At 42.7% G+C, this 23,225-nt stretch overlaps 1 protein-coding gene across 9 annotated transcripts in view; it reads left to right on the forward strand.

Annotated features, from left to right (window-relative positions):
- Positions 1-23,225, forward strand: part of SH3GL3 (SH3 domain containing GRB2 like 3, endophilin A3) — a 146,726-nt gene that overhangs the window by 106,598 nt on the left and 16,903 nt on the right. For all 9 annotated transcript variants that reach the window (XR_015551649.1, XR_015551650.1, XM_087429030.1 and 6 more), the window contains 4 exons: positions 1,470-1,603; positions 4,808-4,966; positions 14,408-14,511; positions 15,659-15,768. Coding sequence is in view for 7 of the 9 variants with exons in the window: in XM_087429030.1 (XP_087285156.1) it covers positions 1,470-1,603; positions 4,808-4,966; positions 14,408-14,511; positions 15,659-15,768 (507 nt within the window). In the remaining 2 variants the exon portion in view is untranslated. The remainder of the gene's footprint in view (positions 1-1,469; positions 1,604-4,807; positions 4,967-14,407; positions 14,512-15,658; positions 15,769-23,225) is intronic.

Raw genomic sequence — 23,225 nt, forward strand, 5'->3', positions numbered from 1 at the left:
TGGGGGCTACATGGTGGAAGCTTCCTGAAGTGCAGAGACCTCAGTGGGTGGAGGCTGAGCCCCACTCCTCGTGGAACTGGAAGCGTTCGTCCTGGGCAAGGAGAGGGAATGTCAAGTCCGTGGAGGTGACGGCTACTATTCAGAATGTCATCTTTGGCGTCTTCAAAGAGATGTGCTTGGAAATGTTTCTGTCAAAGCTGAATTAATTGACATTCTGGGGCGTGGGCAGAGTAAGTGGTGGGATCAGAAGTAACACCCTCCTTTTCTGACCAGTTGTGCAGGAAAGAATCTCCAGGCTAGGAAAGGATGCCCCATCTCCATCTCAGAACGATTTATAACCAGATTCTGGGGAGTTAGTTAAGGAACAGCCTTCTAGGGGGGATGAAGCTACCAGTGGGCCAAAAGGGAGTCCCATGGGGCCAGCTGTGGTTTAGAGTAATAGTTTCCACTTATATTTTACAACGTCCTATAACATACCCTATCTAGTTTACTTCTTTAAAAAAAAAGTGAAGTGGGGTGATAACAACTATCCCTGTTTTACTGGTGAATAAATGTTTTACTGTGCATGCCCTTGACTCGAGGGTGAAAAAACTTGAAGGTCAGAATTTGTTAGAAAGGTAGATTCTTGGGCTTGGCTCTCAGGTCTTCAAGCCTGAGATTCAGAGACCCCAAGCTCTACCTTATCAAGATCAATTTGGAAGATGCCAGGTACAGGAAAAATAGTTCAGGCCAGTACAGCATTTCCCAGAGATGGCTTCTAGAGAACCTGCAACCCTCACTGTGCACAGCTACCAGGACCCCCGCTTGCAAATTATGATGGATTAGCTGGCACCAAGATACCAAGGTGTGATCCAGCAAAGCTGCCCATGGCTGCCCACACCCAGCATGGCTGCCCCAGGCCTCATGGCAAGAGCAGACCCTGCCCACCTTGCTGAAAGGCTGTCCTTTGTGACACTGCCAAGCTTTCTTTGACATCAGAAAGGATATACAAGGAGTAACCTCAAGAAGATCTAGCAAGCTGAGATGAGGTTTTGTTCATTTATTTCTATTGTAATATTTATTGGTCAATACTTAGCCCCTGATGAACGAGTCCTTTTATTGTTTACAAAGAGGGATCTTGTTTTTGAGCTTCTAAGGAACCTTTGGTACCAGTTCACAAAAGTACCGTTTTAAAAAAAGGAACTTTACCCCCATCTAGTGGCCAGTTTGGTAAGTGCCTTGGTTTGTCTTCGCCTCAGAGTTTTCTTTTATGTCGTGGGAAAGTGCAGAATGTAGAGAGGAAAATGTGGAAAACAGAAAGACGTTCTGCGTTTGTTTTTTTCTGAGTCAAGATTCAAAGGTCCCAGAACAAGGACCTTGTTACACGCCATTGATCATCCTCAAACTTTCAGGAAAGAATTAGATGAATATCACTGTTAACCTAGAGTACTCTGCTAAAGAACCTTTTTAATTTATATTTTCTATTCAAGGCAATGCACTGATAGAAGTTGGTGAATCCATGAAGCTAATGGCCGAGGTGAAGGACTCTCTTGATATTAATGTAAAACAAACTTTTATTGATCCACTTCAGTTACTACAAGACAAAGATTTAAAAGAGATTTGGGTAAGTTTGCTAGGCTATAAATCTACCTGTTGCTACTTAAAATGATGTTTCTATTTAAAATCATTAGGACATTTCTTTAGGGACTCAGTGAAAGCATCCTCTTATTGTGGGCAGTGAAATAACTCAGTTATGTTTATCTGGCTCACTGGGAAGGAATACCAGGATCAATTACCCTTTCATTCTGCATCTTACTGAAGCCAGCTAGAAACCAAGCTAAAGATATATATTTCCACAGCCATTTCTCACATAGCAAAATGATTCTATAACTTTGTAGTGGATTTTTTGATAATCAAAATCATACCGTATTAGTTGCATCTTTTGATATTTTGCGCTAGTGGTCATTATTTTCTGTTACTTCTCAAGGAAATCAGTATCTAGGAATCAACGTCTTATATTTGGAAAACTGTTAAAAATGGCCTTCCAAAGCACAGATGGGAACTTTCAGGGACCTGTAGGTAATCACATGCCACTTGCTTGGTGGTGTTTTTGGAGATATGCAAAAACAGCCTGGAAACTTCTGCCCCCTCAGGGACTTTGGCTCTGGAGGGACAGCCTGCGTTGAGACCTTCTTTGGGCAGCTCAGAAGTCATTTGAACCTTGAGGATGTCCGCTTTTCCTTTCTTCAGATGCAGTGATTCTTGCAGTGTGGTCCCTGGACCAGCAGCATCAGCATCACATGTTAGAAATGCAAATTCTTGGGCGCTATTCTAGACCTCCCAGATGGAAAGTCCTGGATGCCTGTATAGGCATTTAGAATTTACACTGAAACCAAAGGGTATGAAGGAGAATTCAGGAAGATTGAATTAAACATGAAAGCCACCATTCAGGAACTCCCTGAACATCATGCTTCCCCCTCTCCCCGTACTCCCTTCAACCGCCTCACCCTTGTTGCCTTCTTTCCCTTCCATCCCAGGGAAAGCTGTGTTCCTCCTGCTCCCTCAGGCCAGGCCTCGGCTGGGCCCCAGGGTCCATCACCCCTCACCTCCTCAGGGCCTTTGCCACATCTGCCATCCTCTCCCCCGTATCTCCATTCTTCCCCTTTCTATCTACTGGCTTCTTCCTGTTAACATTTAAACACATTAACACAGCAGCCCTTGACTCCAGTCTATTCTGCACACCACAGCCAGAGCAATCTTCCTAAGATACAAACCCTCGGTAGCTGCCCACTGACAGTGGGATAGAGATCCAATACCGCAGCCCTTAATTCCCTGGCCCCTCCTTCCCTCTAGGCCTGATGGCTCAGCCCTTCCCCATGTGAACTCTCTGCCCAGCCTCACTGAATTACTTGCAGTCCCAGGGGCCGTGTTGCTTTGTGCTGTCTCTCTGTTTGTTGTCTTTCTCCCTTCCCCCCTTCTCCTGGCTACGTCATCTCAGCTCTCAGCTGTCAGCTCAGACATTCTTTCCTTCCGGAAGCTCTTGTTCTCTCCCCAACTTAATCAGGTGCGCCGTCTGTGCTCCCCTGTGCTGTGAGCATCATTGCTTCTCTTTTTCTGTTGTTGAGCTGTAAGTGCCTTGGGGGAAGGAATCATGCTTTGTTAACTTTTGTAGCCAGGATGCCCAGCCTGTGGTTTGTGCTCACAAATTATGATTGGAAGAATGATTCTAGAGAAGTGATGTTCTGGGTTGTGGGGATGCCAAAACATCTTCTCCAAATGTGGAGCCTTAAAACCACATACCTGCTTTGCTGAATTACATAATATGCCATTTCTTCTTGGGCTGTTGTCCGTGAAGAAAGCCACACAAAGAGTCCACTGGGCGACATTGCACTTCTACTTGACTTGGTTCAGTAGGGTAGCCGAGGACACAATTGTGGATCCTGAGCAGTGATGGGAGAAATGTGCAAAATACACGTATACTTAAATGTTGCAATTCCCTATGCAACAAAATAATTTTCTAAATGGCATCTCTTGTTATTCAGCTGCCATTTGATATAGAAACTTATAAATCTAAACTTAAATCATATACAGTCATGCACCGCATAATGATGTTTCAGTCAACGACAGACCACATATGTGATAGTGGTCCCATCAGATTAGTACCATACAGCCTAGGTGTTAGTAGGCTATACTACCTAGGTTTGCGTAAGTACACTCTATGATGTTCGCACAACGACGAAATTGCCTAACGACGTTTGTCAGAACGTATCCCTGTTGTTAAGCGACACATGACTGTAATGATGAAGAGTTGAGTCTGACATTCAGAAGGCCTTTCACAGTCTCAGTGATGCTCTGTGTACCTGGGACATAGGAGTGGAGAGCCTGTCCATTTAAGACACTACTGACTCATATCTGTAAAGGGTCTTATGGATTCAGAGGGCTTTCACAAACATTTCTTCACCCATAAGCAGCCAGGCTAGCCATTCTTGTCCCCATGTTACAACTGCACAGAGGGATTTAGAGACTTGCCCAGAGTCACAGAACATATAAAAGAGATGCTCCTGACCTTCTGTTCCATATGCCCTTTTCACCTAATCATTATGGAAATTAGCATCAGTGCTTCCCACTAAAATGAGTAGTGAAGTTACCTGCATAGTTCAGTGGGACGAGCTTTCATATGCATTTTCTATATCAAATATCTTTTCCAAGGATTACAATCATAGACTCTTAGAGGTCCCTCCTTTGCCCTGTACAGTTATCCCCTCCGTGGTATTTCTGACATGGAATCTCTTTACTTGAACACAAATTGTGATGGGGAACTTACTACCACACGTGGCAGCCCGTTCCATGAATGGACAGCTCTAATATTTATATTTATAATTGTTAATTATAATATTTATAATTGATAAATTATATGATCTGCTTAGTGTGGAGTTGACAACAGTGCCAAAAGAAATGTCCCTATTTTTGGTATAGTTAATTTGGTTGGAAATTATCTGGACATTAATAGAGCCGAAGTGAGGGGTTCAGTAAAGAACTTTGGAAAATGGAATCTGAGTACTGATCCTGTGACCTTATGCTCCCTATAGACACTCATTCATTCTGTAATCCATCCATCCATTCATTCCACAAATATTCCTCGAAGACTTGCAGTGAAGGGAGCCTCTAATAGACGCTGAGTGTGCACGAAAAAAATGTAAGATGGGTTTCTGCCCCTAGAATTGAGGCCGATAGAAAGCAGTGCCTATTTTCGTGGGAATAGCGAAGGCTTCTTTGTGCTGTGTGTTGAGTGTGGCGGTTCTCTGAAGGACACCTTTGTCTCTTTCAGCACCACCTGAAAAAGCTGGAAGGCCGCCGCCTGGATTACGATTATAAAAAGAAGCGAGTAGGTAAGATACCAGACGAAGAAGTCAGACAAGCGGTAGAAAAATTTGAAGAGTCAAAGGAGTTGGCTGAAAGAAGCATGTTTAATTTTTTAGAAAATGATGTAAGTATTTAAACCAAACCGGAGACTTTTATGTGACTAAAAACATTGAATATATGACTAGGATCAGTATGTTGAGAAGCTCCAGAGCCTTAGTTGTTACAAAAGTTTCCAGAATTTTCTGTAACCGTTATCTCCTGCCTCAGAGATAGCTTCAGGTACTCATGAGCTCCCAACTCAAATCTCAAATCTGGGGAAGTCCTGTTTATCCCAGCATTGCTTCAGAGGTGTGTTCGAGTTGGCCCAGGGAGGGGGACTGCACAGTAGACCAGCGATTTGTACAGAGGCCACAGCATTTATAGTTTTGCAGGAGAATGGAAAGTCCATATCACGTAGTAATTGGCAGTTTTGCTAAGACTGTGAAAAGCGCTCTTTGAGGCAGATGTTTGAGGGGGAGCAGCTCACTTGGCTAGTGGGAGAGCCTCCCTCCTCACCCAGCTCTCTGATGCCTTTACTTGTCACAGTGAACACTCAGGACATAAAAGCGTGACCTAGTTTTTTCAGCTGTACCATAGTGGTGCCTGTGAACTCGAGGAGTGTGAAGGTCTGGGGATGTATCCCTCGGAAATGCTAATATTCTGTTATACTGTGATTCTCGCCGCCAGCTTTTATTTTATTTGTCCATGTGAAGTCAGACTAAATAGAACTAAAGGGGGTGGTAGCCCCCAACTGGGCAGCATGCAGGCTGAGGCCCTCTTCTTTGCTGTGTGCTGAGGAGTGCTCTGGTGTTTGTCACTGCCTGGGTGGAAGAGCCTCTGGCCACCCTGCTGCCTGCGGAGTCCCTGCCGTAGTCCCGGCCTCGGTGATGGCGTGAGCTCTCTCATCTTGCTGTGGGCCTATCTGTTGAACTTCCAAACCTGTGAGGGCAAGTTGGGGGATTTGTCTGCAAAACCATGTTCTACTTATAATAGTTTATTAGAAGGTACATCGAGGTCTTGCATCTTTTGAGTCGAGTCAGACACAGTGTGCTGAAGATCTTTTGTTTGCCATGGTGATGTGGGGGGGAATTATGTCCACTATTGACAAGACATTAATCCTGGAGAAACCGATTTGAAAATTCCCATGTCCATTAAACCTGAGTACTGAAAAGTACACTCATTCTGTTTCTCCTTTTAAGTATTTTATCAGGTCTTTTACGTTTTATGGGAAATGGGAAGAGGTATAACAGTGTGCTCTATTTTTCTTGTTTGTTTTCCCTTAAAAATATAAATTTCCTCTTGAAATTGGCCCCAAGCAATAGACACTTACGGTTTTGTTTTGTCTCAGTTTGCCATATTTAATTTTTTGCAGTATTTAGAAAGCGTTTTTGAAGTATGACCTGTATCAGACATGTGTCTTCCTTATCAGGCTGTAGCGGTGCCCACCCAGCCCCATGCCTGTTAACAGTGGGTTTGAACCTGAGGTTGAATCTTGTGTGTCCAACGTGCTGCCCAACCCCTGTGCCTCAATCATTACCTTTGTTCACGAACTGCAGTGATGAGTTTTTGCAAAGACTCCGTTAGGAGGCCTGTCTCAGTTGCTCCGGCCTTGGCAGTTGACCCAAGAGACCTCTATTTTCCACTCAGTATCAGTCAAAAGTCAAAAATGAGCCCTTCCTTATAAAAACTCAGTCATTTGTCTATTTGTTGACAGTATTGTGCTCGTCACAGATGAGTTAACCCCCTCCCATCCCACCCTGACAGAAGTAAGAGCTAGTTCTTAACTCAAGCCCCACGGGCTCCTGGCGGTCCCTGCAGAGGTGTGAATTGCAGTGATTCTCCTAAGGTCTCCTGGGGTGGGTGGCTACCCCTATTCAGCTCTGGGGAACGGGGCTACTCCCTCAGTCCAGGGCCTGGGTCCACACCTCCACCACAGGCTGCTCTGGCTGGTATCGGGATGGCCTTGCTGCTTCTGCCCGATTCTTTGACACATGCCCCTGGAAACTTGCCACTGAGACGGGAGGGGACCCAAATAATGAACCAGTGAAGGCCTTTGCAGGCTGCCTTGCCACTAGGCTCCTTCCCTGTCTCTTCCCTCCTCTCCTGGTGCCGGCTTGAGCCGCAGTGGCTGTCACCCTGTGCACTGTGGCTACTGATTCTTGCGATAATGACGGCAGTGGTGCTGAAGAGATTGGTGATGATGACGACAGTGACCCGAGCTACCATTGATAGAGAGGCTGAGGGGGTGCTGGTGGTGGCCCCTCCGTCATGGCATATCACTTTGACCTTTTCCCCTTCCCAGGTTTATGGTGGAGGAGACTCACAAGTTATTGCGCCAGTTCCAGAAGACTGCCTTTACTCTCTTCTTGGGACAACAGCAGTTAGATCTAGAAGGGGACCACCTTGTCCTTTCCCATGTCAATGTGCCTGGGCCCTATCCAGGTGGTCTGCCAGCCCTGTTGACGAGGCAAGGTATTCAAAATCTTCTCCAGTTCACCCCTTGGACCGGTCATGCTAATGCTGAGATTGCCCGGTGCTTGGGGATAAACAGTAGGTGTGATTTTTTGGGGGAGAAACAAAATACCAGTACACGGAGGGGTGGGGCATACATTGAACCCTCAGCCCTGTCCTTGGCTCTTCTCCAATGACCAGGCCAGGCCCAGTGGCTCTGCAGCCCACAGGACCCTGACTTCCTGCCCCATCTGGGTTACCAACCTTATGTCCAACATTTGTTACTCAGCCTCTTGTATCCACGCCTGCTTTCTTTCGTGGTGAGGAAGCTCTGAATGAGAAGCTGTGCTTCAGGATGGCTGGTGATGGCTGGGTTTTCTTCCAGGAACTGATCCTGGAACTAAAGATGGCTGGGATCTCTCCAATTCCCAAGTTAAACCCGGTGGATCTACAGGCCCTGCCTTTGCCTTATGGATTGGAAAGTGCTCCCACCTGACCTGGCACCTGCTGGAAAACGGGCGCCTGCTGCTTCTTGAGGACAGACAGACTCTGTCAAACATATGGCCTCAGGGGGGCACTTGGCAGGCAGCAGAGGCCCTGGTACTTCCTCCAGACACAAGTGGGAGATGCTATACTATTGTGGGTTAGAGGTTTGGGGGTATCAGTCATAGCTGTTCACCCTTTGGGTTCTGACTAATTGAGAAATTGACACAGATGCCAGATTGACATCTTTTAACTGATGAGAAAACCCTGTAGTTGTAAAATACAGCCCTTCTGGTCAACTGTGTTGGAGTTTGCAGCATGAGCCTACTCATGTCCAGATAGCGCTTTCTACTCCTTGCACCCTCAGTTGATGAAAGCCACTCCAGCGTGAACCAGCCTGACTCACCCACCCAGACACAATCTGAGACAAGTGGCCCCAGGCCACGTGGAGCCAGTTTTTGAGGCAGAGTAACCTATCTTACTAATTAAGAAACCTTCTCCAATCTCACCCACTGGAGGAGGAGTGAAGAGGGGCTGGAGAGAAGGCTTGGAAGTGCCCACTCCAAAAAGAAAGTGAATGAGCATAGTAGTGTGAATGAAGGGAGACCATTGGGGTGGTGTGTCTGGTGCCACTTGCCCATCCTGTCTGGCACTAACAATTGAAACCCCCAAGTCTTACTCTCCAGGGAACAGGTGGTGTCTTCTCCAGCCTTCATGTCCTATAGCCCTGGGTAAGACACAGTGAAAGCTCCACCAGATAATGGATGAGAGATTGTTTGCCAAAGATCTGCCTGATTGGAGGAGACTGGAAATGACAGACTTGGACTTTCCTGGGTCTCCAAATGCAGACTATGCAACTCTTCCTAGGATTTTCTGGCCAACAGGCCATTTGTAGGGTTTCCCAGGGTGTGGTTGCTCATCTGTCCCCACATCTGCATTCTCCCAACTGAGAACAATGGGGGCAGCCAAACAAGGGTGACAGGGCTCTCTGGAAAACCATGTGGGCAGGGGCAGCTTGGGCCTGGGTTCACAGTGGGACTCTGACTACCTACCCCAGGCCTGAAGTCTAGGCCTTGGAGCCACCCACAGGAAGAGTGAGGTGGGCAGAGCAGAAAACCAGATGCACGCCTGATCTTTTGGCCACTTCACAAACCCACTTTCTTAGAGAACACAGGCCCCAGAGCCAGACCCCTATGGCCTTTTCAGTGCAGAGTCCAGATACCCTGCTTGTTAGGACCCCTGATCTCATCAGTCAGACGAGATCGGGCGCATTCAGGGTGGTATGGCCGTAGACATCATCAGTCAGATAGAGCACTCCTCCACCTGGGGTGTGGAAAGAAGGAAAGGGTGGTGCGAGGGACCTGAGTTGTTCCCTCCAACATTCCTAAGGAAAGCCGGCATCCATTTTCTTATCTATTTTTCGCAGAGTTAGGAATGGGAGAATCAAAGAGAAGACTCTCTTTTGGCCCCACACTATAGTCCTTGGTTGTTGTCAGTAAAGGCAGGATTGGAGACTTTGAGAATCACTTCACTTCTTGCTCGAGGCTGGCTGAGTAGCTTCATTATTCTATACACAGATGCAAGCCAGGAGGTGTTTTGGTCCACCAGCTTTCCCAGGAGCCCAGAGAGGCAGGCCTGTGGCTCATTCCTTCTTCCGTGCCAGGCTGGGACTGGTGGGGCTGCCAGAGGCACCCAGGGCAGCTCTCCCCTCAAGAGAAGGGCCCCTGTGCCCACCACAATTAGCTGTGAGGTCAAGGTGCAGAAAATTCAGCAGGTTGGTTCCCAGCCTCCACCGCCGTTTCTTGGGAATGGCAAGTCATTCATAGGCTTGTTGATGCTCTCCTCTTCTGTCCTTGCAGAGAAGTTTATTCTTCACAACTTGACGTTATAGAATGTAGGTCTTTGACATTGGCGAGAGCCAGAGCTATCACATAGAAGATGCTGTTTCAGTCAGGTGAAGCCAGGCACCTGCACTACTCTCTGGCTCTCTTGGCACGAATCCCCAGCCTGGGGATTCTTCCTCCATCTAGGGGCTCCCAGGGCAAGTGAAGTTACTAGATTCCAGATTCCTGAGTTCTTTCCATTGGTCTAGAGTGGAATTTTCCAAAATTCATTCCACAGAATGTCATGTGTGTTGCATTAATAATATCTCTATGGTCAAATAAGTTCTGGAAACCTTGGATTAAGTGAAACTAAACAGGTTTTCTTTATCACAAGACTTTTCAGAGTTTTTGTATGATAATATGAAAAATTAATCTCTAAGAGATTCCTAAGAAAGGATACACTAGGCAGTTTCTCAAACTTATTCTCAAACTTCAAAGAACTCTTCCATACCATTATTATTTGTCATTATTATTATATTATTGACATTTCAAGGACTAGTGATGTGTGGAACAAGATATGTTAGGAAGTATGGGACTAGTAGAAAGAGAGCATACCCAACAAGGAGGGAAAGACCTGATATCTGGCTCTGGTTTGGCTTCTGCTCAGCTGTATGCCCCCAGAAAGTCACTTTTTCCTCAGAAGTGTCAGGCGGATGAACAACTGCGTGTGAGAAATTCCTTAGAAGTATAAAGTGGAGAATAAAAGTATAAAGGATTATTATCCATGTTATTAATTTAATATTAATTTAATTGCCACACTCAGACTTTCTCAGAAACTCTGATTAAAGGCTTTTGCACTATTGGAAAATGCATCTGTTATGACCAGACTGAAAATCTATGAGAAATTTTCCTCTAGCTTCTCCAAGGAATCCAAAAAGAGTGGAGGTCTTTGATATGATAGAGCAAGAAATCACTTGGATTATCTCAATTAAAATAGAAGATGGCATCCATGGAAATGTGTCATTTCAGTTGTGAAAGGGGATGGCTTGTCATGTTCCAGAAGATGTGCCATTTCCTTATTCACGCGTACCAGGCACAATGCAGATCCCAGGGATCTGGGCCAGGCATTACCTATTTACATCACAGTTATCTCTGTCTTTTCAACATGGTCTTCAGACTGTGCCTCTCTCTGCCCACTTACCTGGCGGCTAACCAGTCTCTTGGTAACTGCTGAAGGGTCTGAGGAAGAAAATTCACAGCCCTGCTCCTTCTTGGCCGCCCGTTTCTATACCCCTCTTGCAGAGAGTTGATTTTAGAGGGCCCTTACTATGATACGTAGTCCTTTGAGCCATTCTTCCTTTGGGTACAGCCCAGATCCTTTGCAGCCAGTCCACAGGCCACCCCAATGGCTCAGATACCACTCGAGTGTTCCTGGGGTTTCCACAACTCCTGGGAACTTCTTGTACTCTTAGTCTACAGTAGTATGGGGACATCTATGCTCTGCCTCCATCCCCACTGCTAAAGTACTCCCAACAGCCTCATATGCTTGTGATCATCCATTGGTTTGCAGCTAAAGAGAGGGTTTGGAATTAGAATGCACCCACAGGTGACACACAGGCTGTTGTGCAGTGTGAGTAGTCTACCACGGGAGATACATTGAGTCCATCCCTGTTATCGTGTTGTCCCCTAGAAAGAGAGCAAGGGACCATGGGGTAGGGCCAAGTCAGCAATGAAGTGCCCAGGCCCAGCCACAGTGAGTTCATTATCCTCATGAGTTTGGTTCCTGAGTCTCAAGGCAACAACTCCCATCCCCCATAAACAGGGGACCCTGACCAGAGCTAGTCCCATTGTTAGATTTTGCTTCATTTGAGAATAGACTCAAGCAACTCTGAAATAGCAGTTTCCTACTGCTGCTGTAACAAATGACCACAAATGGTGTGGCTTAAAACAACACACATTTATTATCTTACAGGCTGGAGGTCAGAAGTCCTAAAATCAAGGCATTGGCAGGGCTACATTCCTCCTGGAGGCTGTAAGGGAAGAACCCATTTCTTTGCCTTTTCCAGCTTCTAGAGGCTGCCTGCATTCCTTGGCTCATAGCCTCTTCCTCCGTCTTCAGAGCCAGCAGAGAGGCATTTTCAGATCTCTCGCTCTGACTCTGCTTCCATTGATTCATCTCCTTCTCTGACTTTCATCCTTTTGCCTTCCTCTTGAAGGACCCTGTCATTATATTGGGCCCACCTAGATAATCCAGATAGTCTCCTATTTCAAGATCCTTAATTTAAACACATCTGCAAAGTCTCTTTTACCCTGTAAGGTAACATATTCACAGATTTGGAGAAATAGGACTTGGACATCTTTAGGGGCCATCTTCTGTCTACCACAAGCTCCTTCTCGTTTTATGGTTCTGTGAATCTCCCAAGTAGCTTCATGGTCGGCACCCCACCCATTTGTCACCCCCCATTGCCTGTGTCTGGCCTCAGCCTACTTCACCTCTCGTCTATGGGTAAGTCTGTTTGCAGTATGAGTTTCTCACTTCAGACATCTGGGGTGTGTGTGACTCATCTGAAACAGCTGTGTGCTTTACTTTCAGAGAGGGAGCTAATTCTTTGGTAATTCTGTTCCTCTGTGTATGTCATGTGAACCTTCCCCTAGGGCAAGGTCGCACTTTACTCTCAAGATGGCACCAACAAAGTGGCAGCCCAGGTCTCAGCCAGAAGTAGAATTAAGCCTTTCTTCTCATCCCAGGTGACCGTCCCTGATTCAAGAGGTGGATTTGCCAAATTGAGTGGTGTGGCCGGTAGAAGAAATGCTTTACCTTCTGAACAAGTTTTGGCTCTTGCAAGGCCTGGATTTATCGCCACCTTGGCTCTGCCTGTCCAGGTGTTTAATTCAAATTGTGGTTTGGGAAGCAGAGGCCACCTGCCCATAGTGCGCTGCTCATGGCCCAGGACATGCTGGGACAGCTGGAAGCCTCCGTTGTCTTGCACCACATGGCTTCAGTGTCAGCAAGAGACCTACAGCTCAGTAACCACCTCTTCAGTAGTGGCATTGAGCTCCTACTATGTACGTGGTCTGTGTAGCTGCTGTTGTCTCCCAAGTTTCAAGGGGCCTTGGAGTCCATTTCCTTCCCAAAGTCAGCCATCAAATGAATAGTTACAAATGCATCTCTAGATTACATACCCTTGTATTTAAGCCACATCAGAAAGGATAGCTGGTGATCTTCCCCTCTATGCTAACAACCCCTCATATGTTTCCAGGAATATTCATTTAGCTATCTTTCACTGTTCCTTTAAAAATTATAAAATGCCAAGCATTTTTCAAAGTAGGTATTAAAATGGAAATTAACTGTACTAAAGACAGGGAGATGTGGCACGGGTTTTAGCCAGCACACAGCTCTAGCGCTCTAAGGAAGAAATTCCTTTCTGGAGCAGATTCTGCTGTGATCATGTTAGTCCGTGGCACTGGACTTGTTTAAAAGTATGTGGAAAAGCCAAAGAGGTGAAACTTAAGAAATCCTTAGGATTTTGTAGGGGCCAGGCTGTCTTTGTTTTGTTTGTTGGGTTTTTGGAAATTTAAGGCTAGGCCTGTGCTTTTCCAGCCACAGAGCGTGGCAAAGAAACGTAATACAATGGGACTTCATTGTTCAGATGCCGATCCCAGGATGGTACAAGTAGAATTCCATGTATATCTTAAATGCATAATGAACGCATGTTTAAAATGCTATAAGTGGGTAAGGAAAATGAAAATATAGGCGGCTGAAGAATGGTTTGTAGCAACAAATGGAAACAGCTTGGATCTTTGAAGACAAACCAGTCCGTGGTGGGTTTTGCAGGGTGAGTATGTGTGGGTGGATAAGCAGGGCACAGTTTGCCCTCAGGCTGATTAGTAAAAGAAGTGAGGAAATGATGCGTAAGTCTCAGGGAAGCTTGGGAAAAGGGGGTTGATTTTGATTTGTGTCTCTGTCTGCATCTGGAGTGATGGCCTTCGTGCTGGGGGGCCCCATCACCTCAAGCCTCTCAGACACACGGGGAAGCAGGGAGGTGCTCACGCCCTACTGGGGACTTCTCTTTCGCACGTTACGCTTCCCCAGGTCTCCCAGGCTTTCTTATGTGACATAGCTTTTATATTTTATTTTTTCACATCCATTGTAATTTGGTCACAAATTTCATGAATGTCTTGATTCATGGGAAAGAGAGATGCCAGAGTCTTTATAGTTCATTCCTTTCAGCCCTATGCTTCAGGGAAATGATTTTGTGCCGATAGCAACAAAAACTTATAGGGGGCTGGCAAGTCTTTGCCCTGGCTTCCCTTCTTATCTGAGAATAGCTTAATTTACTTAGTCTCTTGATTTGACTTAGCTAGAAAGTGCCCATAGAGACACTTCACTAAGGAAGCAGTTCATTTACTAAATGTTGGCTTCACTTGTAATTGGAAAAACTTTATCTCTTCGTTTTCAGATCCATGAACTTTATAGCATAAAAAGCTCCTGAGGGAGTCCATCTAATTAGAAAAACAGGCATTTTATTACGTCAAATAAAATTCATAATCACAAGTAAATTTGAACATGTTTTTCCAGCATATATAGCTCTATACCATAACCTGCGTGATTATTACGCGGGGCTCCGAGATGAAATTAAATGCAATGGGCCGGAGCCGAGGCAGACATGGGGCTTCCCTGCGAAGCTGGGTCTTTGTTGCTGGTCTCCTCTGTGTGAGCATTACATAGGTTCTGGCCTCCGTGGAGTAATTTTCCACTTCTGCTGCAGGTAGAACAAGTTAGCCAGCTGGCCGTGTTTATAGAGGCAGCGTTAGACTATCACAGACAGTCCACAGAGATTCTGCAGGAGCTGCAGAGGAAACTACAGATGCGGTAAGAGCCTTCTCGTTCACTGCAAGTCCACGGTTGCGAATTAAAATCAATCAGATCAGTCTCTCTGTCTCTCCGTCTCCCCCTTCCCACCGCCCCACTCTGTTTTGAATTTTCTTTAGCTGGCTTTCACGGTTGGGTGTGGGATAGCACTGAGACACTAAATACGTGGCTTTGGCCAGTAGGACAGAACTGGGAAAAGGGATCTGGCAGCTTTTCTCCTTTTTCTTTGCACTAGAGCCCTTTTTTGTGACCTGTGTTTAGGGCAACCGGACAAGGTTGCTCACCCGCCTGGAGTCTAGCCCCTACAGAGCCGACCTGGCTTCACCGCTGCCTTGATGAGCTTTTAGTTCTCCATTTACAAGCTGAGGGTGGCGACGGCATATCCCCTCCTCCCCACCGTCTGAGGATGGGGAGAAGAGTGAAATGATATTCAGAAAGTGTGCAAATATCTGGAAGAAGATGTGTTTTAACTTCACCAGTACAACTGTGAGGCCGTGTTCATAATACTGACTCAGAGAGATATTGAAAGAGTGAAAAATACCTTCTGAGTGATCAGAGAAAGATTGCTGTGTTCCTTACGACTTTCATGATAATATATTCTATACTTTTCTGAAAATTAGTGATATCATATATAGTATGCGCGATAACCCTATTAATTAAAATATTGGGTTAAAAAGACTACCCTATTTTTTGACCAGGTTTGATGATAGAAAATTGTTTGACACAGAATTATGATAATGAATACATTTGGAGGGATTTTTGCTTACATGAATGCCGTAATTATAGAGGGAAGACAAAGGTGTGTCCGGTCTCTGAAGCATCCACTTCTGGAGGTGGCTGGTTCTTCTAGAGCTCACGTGAGCGTATGTAATAATCCTGTCTCTACAAGAGGAGAGGGAGAAAGAGCAGCTGGCATTGTTGAGTGCCCAGTGCACCACTGGCTTTTGAAGTAGGTAGTTGAAAAACTGCACTTGGGGTAGCACATCTATCATTTTGGGCTACTCAAGAACCAGTGTGAAAACCATCCCCTTCATGAACCACCACCTACCACCTAAGGTTGTAGGCTCACCAAGGCAGAGCAAATGCGTGTCTGGAGGCTTTACTTTCTTCCTCGGATGTCTGACTCCTCTTGAAATGTGTGTTACAGAATAGCGGCTGCTTCCAATGTCCCCAAACGAGAATACAAGCCACGGCCCATAAAGAGGAGTCCTAGTGAGCTCAATGGGGTTTCCAACACGTCTTCAACAAAGACAACAGGTGAGATGACCATTCTGTGTGTGCTGAGGGTGCCATTCTGTCAGGAACTTCTGGAAGCATCTGCTTACTGCTCGTTGCTGTGTTCTCTGTGAATGCACTATTCTTGGGAAACCCTGAATTTCTTTCTTTGATTGTTTGATGAATCCCTTTTTTCCTCCAATAATGCCCCTTTTCCTGCCCTGGGTTTCAGGTACTTATATCAGTTTTTGAAAACCAGCACCAGGAAGAATTCCATCACTTTGCTTATTGCCTTCTCGTGTGTTAAACGTTGGCTGTAGAACCAGCGCGCTACGTTATCCTTTATATTTAAGTTTTTAACTCTTTCAAAATAGTTTACTGATTTTTTTTTTTACAGTTTGAGTTAGCGTTTGTTGAGTACCTGCTGTGTGCTAGTCACTGTCTCAAGTGCTAAATCATTATTTTTAATTAGACAACTGACACAAATATATTCTTGAAAAAAATAATCAAGCTGAGAAAAACAACATGCAAATAGTATAAATCCTGCTGTAGTTTCCTGTGATCATACAGTCCATCCCAGTCCCCTCCCTAGACGGAGCCACTGTTAACAATCTGGTATGAACACTGTCATATCTATTTATGTGCATATATATGTACGCTGTGTACACGCAGTTTTACTGTTCCACAGCTTGCTTTTGTAAATGTGTCCCTATTTGTTGGAGTTTTTTTCCATGTCATGCATATAAGTCTATCCCACTGTTTTTAACGGCTTCACAGTTTTTCATTATGTATACCATTTCCCTATTAATGGGCATTAAGGCTATTTCCAGTTATTTGCTAAACGGATTACCCTTCATCTGCCTCCACATGCTGATGGGCAAGTCTTTGTTGGAAAAGAAATTGCTGAGTTAGATTGAATGCAAGTTTTCAGTGATAGTAGGTATTGCCAAATTACCCTTCAAAATGGCTACACTACTATGAATGTAGGAATACCTGCTTTCCCCATACCCAGGTCATTAGACTTTAGTTTTTGCTAAGCATTCATGGGTAAAAATGGTGTTCAATCTTAATTTGCCTTTCTGTGATCACTAACGAGGTTGAGCATTTTTTTCTATATTTTTATTTGCCATTTATATTTTCTCATGTTGAATTGTCTGTTCATGTAATTTATTCATTTTTCCTTTGGGTAATTTACTTTGTCTTATTGATTCATAAGAATTCTTTACATATGAGGATTTAATAGTTTTTCCCTCAATTTATTGAGTGTTTAGAGCTCTTTATACATTCTAAATACAAATCCTTTGACATATATGTGGCTTGCAAATGTAACCTTTCACTCTGTAGCTTCTTTTTATTCACTTAGGGTTTTTGAAAGATCAAAAGTTTTTAATTTTGATGAAGTCCAGTTTATCAGTTTTCCTTTTCACACTTTTGATGTGAAGTCTGGGAATTCTTTACCTAGCCCTAGATCCTGAAGATTTTCTCCTAAAAGTTTTACACTTTTTCGTGATCCATTTTGAGTTAATTTTTGTATAAATGTGAGACTTAGGTCAAAGTTCACTTATTTTGCCCATGAACTTTAAAGCGCTCTCCATAACACACACTGCCCATAGAAGCTGCAGAGTCTGAGCTTCCTTCCAGTGCTACCGCTATCCTTTAAGGTTGTTTTTGTTTCCATTAAAAATAAAAATGATTGGAGTAATATGTATTTGTAGTTTTAAAAAGAAAATGGTCCTACAAAGTTTTCCATGAAAAATAGCAGTCTCCCCTTGCACTCCTCTCCCAACCTCTGTTTCCTCCTCTCAGAGGAAACCACCTCTAGCTCTGTCAGTCGTTTGTTTAGTATTTAGCTCCATTGTTCTAAATAGTATACTTATATTGCTATTTCTTGATTTTTCGGTTTTGGATAATATCTATTGATTTCCTGATATGGAAGATGAGGATTTAGCTTCCTATCCTTCAGTTTCCCATATCTCCTTCCCCCACCCTTCCAATTTACTTCTGATCACTATTTTTGTTAAAAAACGTTCACTGTGTAGCCATCACTTTGATCACGCAGGACTCTTAAAATGCCTTTTCTCCACCGACTGCTGTTATTTTAAATGCAGTTGCCTCTACCTCTGGATGATGACATGGGCAGGCCTGGTGACTTTTCTGGTTCCTCTTGGATGATATAAGTTCTCCAGTCACTTGAGTGTGTAACTGCAGGTTCATGCGGTAGTCAGAATGCTAAGACTGATGCAGTAGTCAAAGCTCCATCTTGATTTGAAGTTGGGCTTCTCTCCTCAAGTCTAGCCTGTTGTAGTTGTCAGGGGAGGGGCTGTGTTGGGCTTTTTCTCTTTCTCCATCTACCACTTCTTTTTTTTTTTTTTTCCAGTTTTTTTTTGAGATGGAATTGATATATAACATTGTGTTAGTTTAAGGTGTACAACACAATGATTTGTTATATGTATATATTGTGAAGTGGTTACCACTACCACTTCTGTTCTTAAAGCTCCAGAGAACATATTTCAAGCTCTCTGAGGGGTATTAAAAGTCTCTCTTTTTGATTTGACATGAAATAGGAAGAACAGAACACATTCCCCTCCTCCATACTCTCTCCAAAGATTTCTCTAAAAATTCTTTCTAGTCTACATCTCCTGACCTGTCTATGGCATTGATGTGAGTTGGGATTAAGAGTCATAAAACTGGTTCCTTCCACCTCTTCTGGTTTGGTTTGTTTGTTTGCAAGTTCTACGTGGTCATCTTCTGCACATCAATTTTTTTTAAAACTGTTCTGGGGCCTTAGCCATAACTTCCATTTTTATATCCTGTGACAATTATTTACAATGTTATGAGCATAAAATTAATATTTACTGTGGTATCACATAGTCTACTATCATTACATTTCCATTCTTATACGGCTTTTTGTTGTCTTGATGACTGTAGTCTTGAAGTCACATAGTGTTAGTCCTCTAACTTTGGTCTCCTTTTTCAAAGTTATTTGGGCTATTCCAGTACTTTGCATTTCCCTATGAATTTTTGGATCAGCTTTTCAATTTCTACAAAAAAAACCATGCTCAGATTTTGATTTGGATTGGGTTGAATCTATAAATCAGTTTAGGGGGAATTGACAGCTTAACAATATTGAGTTTTCAATCTTGAGCACAATCTATTTTATTTTTCATTTATTTAGGTCTTCTTTAATTTCTCTCAGAAATGTTTTGCTGCTTTTGGTATATAGGTCTTGTACATTTTTAAATCAGTCTCTCGATATTTCATATTTCTGATATGATTGTAAATAGCATCTTAATAAAATTTGTTCCCAATTTTTTTCATTGCTAGTGTATAGAAATACAGTTGATTTTTGTATGTCAGTCTTATATCCTGCATCTTGTTAAATTCACTTATTAGTTATAGTAGCTTTTTTTATAGTTTCTATAATTGTCCTATATAGATTATCATGTCATCTATAAATAAAGACACTTTTAGTGGATGTCTGGGTACCTTTTATTTGTTTTTCTTGCCTTTTTGCAGTTGCTAGAACTTCCATTATAATATTGAATAGAATGGGTAGAGTGGACATGCTTGCCTTGTCCTTGATGTTAGGAGAGTAGCATTTAGTATTTCATAATTAGGTATGATGTTAGCTGTAGGTTTTTCATAGATGTTTTTTTTTTGGTGAGGAAGATCAGCCCTGAGCTAACATCTGTTGCCAGTCCTCCTCTTTTTGCTGAGGAGTATTGGCCCTGGGCTAACATCCATGCCCATCTTCCTCTACTTTATATGCAGAACGCCTACCACAGCATGGCTTGGTAAGTGGTGCCTAGGTCCGCGCCCAGGATCTGAACCTGCAAACCCTGGGCTGCCGAAGCGGAGCAAGCGAACTTAACCACTACGCCACCGGGCCGGCCCCTTCATAGATGTCTTTTATCAGATTGAGAAAGTTCCCTTCTAGTTATATTTCACTGAGAGTTTTTATCAGGAGCAGATTTTGGATTTTGTCAAATGCTTTCTTGGCTTCCATTGAGATGATCATAATTTTTTTAGTTTTAGTTTGTTAATATGGTGAATTACTTTAAATTAATTAAATCGAACTTGCATTCCTGGGATAAACCCTTTGTGGGAAAGGTTTTTTTAAAAATAAATTTAATTTTAGAATAGGTTTAGATTTACAGGAAAGTTGTGAAGATAGTACAGAGCATTCCCATATACCCCAAACTGTTTTCCCTGTTATTAACATCTTATTAGTTTAGTACATTTATTTTAATTAATGAACCTACATTGGTACATTAATATTAACTAAAGTCCATACTTTATTCAGATTTCCTTAATTTTTACCTAACATCCTTTTTCTTTTCCAAGATCCTATCCAGGATGCCACATTATACATTTAGTCATCATGTCTCCATAGGCTCCTCTTGGCTATGACAGTTTCTAAGACTTTCTTTGTTTTTAATGAGCTTGGTAGTTTCAGAGAGCACTGTTCAGGTATTTTATAGAATGACCCACAATTGAGATTTGTCTGATTTTTTTTTCGTCATGAGACTGAGGTTATGGATTTGGACAGGAAGACCACAGAGGTAAAGTGCCATTGTCAACACATCATTTCAAGGGTACATCCCATCAACATGACAACATAACATGTTGATGTTAATCTTGATCACCTGGCTGAGGCAGTGTTTGTCAGCTGCCTCCTCTGTAAAGTTACTCTTTTTAAAAAGTTTTCCCTGTGCAGAGGTTTTTAACTACAAATTCAATTTTTTTATAGCTGTGAGGCTATTGAGGTTATCTGTTTGTTCTTGAGAGAGCTTTGGTAGTTTGTGTCTTTCAAGGAATTTTTCCATTTCATCTGAGCTGCCAAATTTATTCGCATAAAGTTGTTCATAATATTCCCCTATTATCCTTATAAGATATATAGATTTCGTAGTGATGTCATCTTTCTCATTCATTACTGATTGGTAATTTGTATCTTCTCTCTTTTTTTCTTGATCATTCTGGCTATAGGTGTATCAGTTTTATTGATCTTCTCAAAGAACCAGTTTTCTATTTCATTGATTTCTCTATTGTTTACTGTTTTCTAGTTCATTGATTTCCACTTTGATATTTATGATTTCATTTCTTCTGCTTATTTTTGATTTCATTTGCTCTTCTTTGTCTAGTTTCTTAAGCTAGAAGCTGAGGTCATTGAGTCCTTTCTTCCTTTATAATACATGTGTTTAGTGCTATAAATTTCCCTCTAAGTACTCCTTTGGCAGCGTCTCAAAGATCTTGATATGTTGTGTTTTCATCTTCATCCTCGTCAACATAGTTTCTAATTTCCCTTTTGATATCCTATTTAACCCATGGTTTATTTTGAGGTGTTAGTTTCTGTATGTTTGTTTATTTCCAGATATCTTTCTGTTTTAGATTTCTAGTTAATTCTGTTTTGATCAGATAACATGCTTTGTATGAATTGTATCCTTTAAAATTTTTTGAGACTTGCTTTAAGGCCAAGAATATGATCTATTTTAGTAAATGTTCTTTGTGCACTTGAAAAGAATGTGTATTCTATTCTTGTTGGGTGGAGTGTTTTATAAATGTCAATTAGGTCAAATTGTTTGATAGTGTAGTTCAAATCTGTATCCTTACTCATATTTTATCTATTTCTTTTTTGTTAGTTTTTGGGTAAGGGTATTGAAATCTTTGCTTGTAATTGTGGAGTTGTCTATTTCTTCTGGCAGTTCTGTCAGAAGTATGGGAAGATTGGTTATATTCCCTTCCTCTCCCTTCCTTCTCACTGACCCTTTTAATCTGATTACTCATATTGTTTTTAATCATGGAAAATTTTTTTCTTACTGCTTTAAATATCCTTCTTCTCTATTGTCTCTGTTTTTTCCTTTTTAAGATCCTATTAGATGTTGAAACTTTTGGCTCCTCCTTTATGTCTCATCTTTTCCTTCTTGGTTTCCATGTCTCTGTTCTTTGACTCTGCGCTCTGAGGAAATTTTACCTCATTATTATTTTTTCTTTGACTGGACCCATTTATTTACTTAGCCTATATGTTGAATTTTTTATTCTAATCATGTTAGCTTCCTATTGATACTGTAACAAATTACCGCAAACTGTGTGGCTTAAAATAACACAGGTTTATTATCCAAGTGTTCTGGAGGTCAGAAGTCCTAAAATCAAGATGCTGGTGTTCCTTCTGGGGGCTCTGGGAGAGAACCCATTTTCTTGCCCTTTCTACCTTCTAGAGGCTGCCTGCATTCCTTGGCTTGTAACCCCTTGTTCTATGTTCAAAGCCAGTAGCATAACATCTTGAAATCTCTGTCTGACCTCTACTTCCATTGTCAATTCCCCTTCTTTGACTCTGATCCTCCTGCTTGCCTTTTATAAGGATCCTTGTGATTACACTGGGCCCACCCACGTAATCCAGAGTAATCTCCCCGTCTCAAGATCCATAGTTTAATCACATCTGCAAATTCCCTTTTGCCTTGTAAGGAAGGTAACATACTCACAGGTTCCAGGAATTAGGACGTGGACATCTTTGGGGGGCTATTATTCTGCCTACCATACTAATATTCAAGTTTTTAATTTTAATTTTACAAGTAGTTAGATCCTTCATCTCCCTCTGAGAATGTTAATTATACTTTGTAAAAAGTCTTCATTTGATGTCTCTATTTCTTATCTCCTTTCGTGTTCGTTGAGACCTGGTGTCTATTTTATGAAGTCGTTTCTCATCCATTGTTGATGATTCTCGGCTCTGTGTACTTTTTATTTGAGAGTCCATGTTAGTTTGCCTATAGTGCTGTGTCTGTTACTGCTGACTACCTCTTGTGGTTAAGAGGAAATAAGGGCTACTCTGCTGAGTGAGGTGTACTGGTTTCTTGTTTTCTGTGTGTTTGTGCCCTCATGGCACTGCCCCAGCTTTCTACTTCAGATCCCCACACTCAATACCCCTTTCTGGACACAGATGCCTAGGCTCCTGGGTATTTGGTACAAACCCAGGATGGGAGGACTCACTTGGCTGCTCTTTTCCCAGAATGCCAACTAGTCATCCAGCTTCCAGTATCCACTTACTCTGAGCTTTGGGCATCCTCAGAATCCGTTTTTGTTGCATTCCTCTTTGGGAACCATTTTGAACTTCATTTCCTCCATCTGCTGCTTTCCATCTTTCAGGTATATCTTGTATTCCTCATGATTTCTGGTCTTCCAGCAGTGTTTTTTCTTGTTTTCCAAAATTATTTGGAACTTAAAAAATACCTATTTTATAATTGATAGTGATTCAATACATGACAGGAAGGCTGAAGTCTTGTACTCAATCTTCCCTATTAAGACAAACTTCCCCTAAGTCATTCAATATGATATGTCCAACCGGATGCATTTCTCTGCTGTTACCCGAGATGACTTTAGGTGCTAACTGGATGTAGACTTAAAGAACTTTGAATCACATCATAAGAAAAGTATTTTTTTTTTCAATTCTCTTTTAGTCATGCTTATTTCAAGGAGATAAAACCACAGTTTTCTGCTGGAATATT

The sequence above is a fragment of the Ceratotherium simum genome, chromosome 3, assembly GCF_057802395.1.
Source record: "Ceratotherium simum simum isolate JZ-2026a chromosome 3, ASM5780239v1, whole genome shotgun sequence".
Lineage (NCBI taxonomy): Eukaryota > Metazoa > Chordata > Mammalia > Perissodactyla > Rhinocerotidae > Ceratotherium > Ceratotherium simum.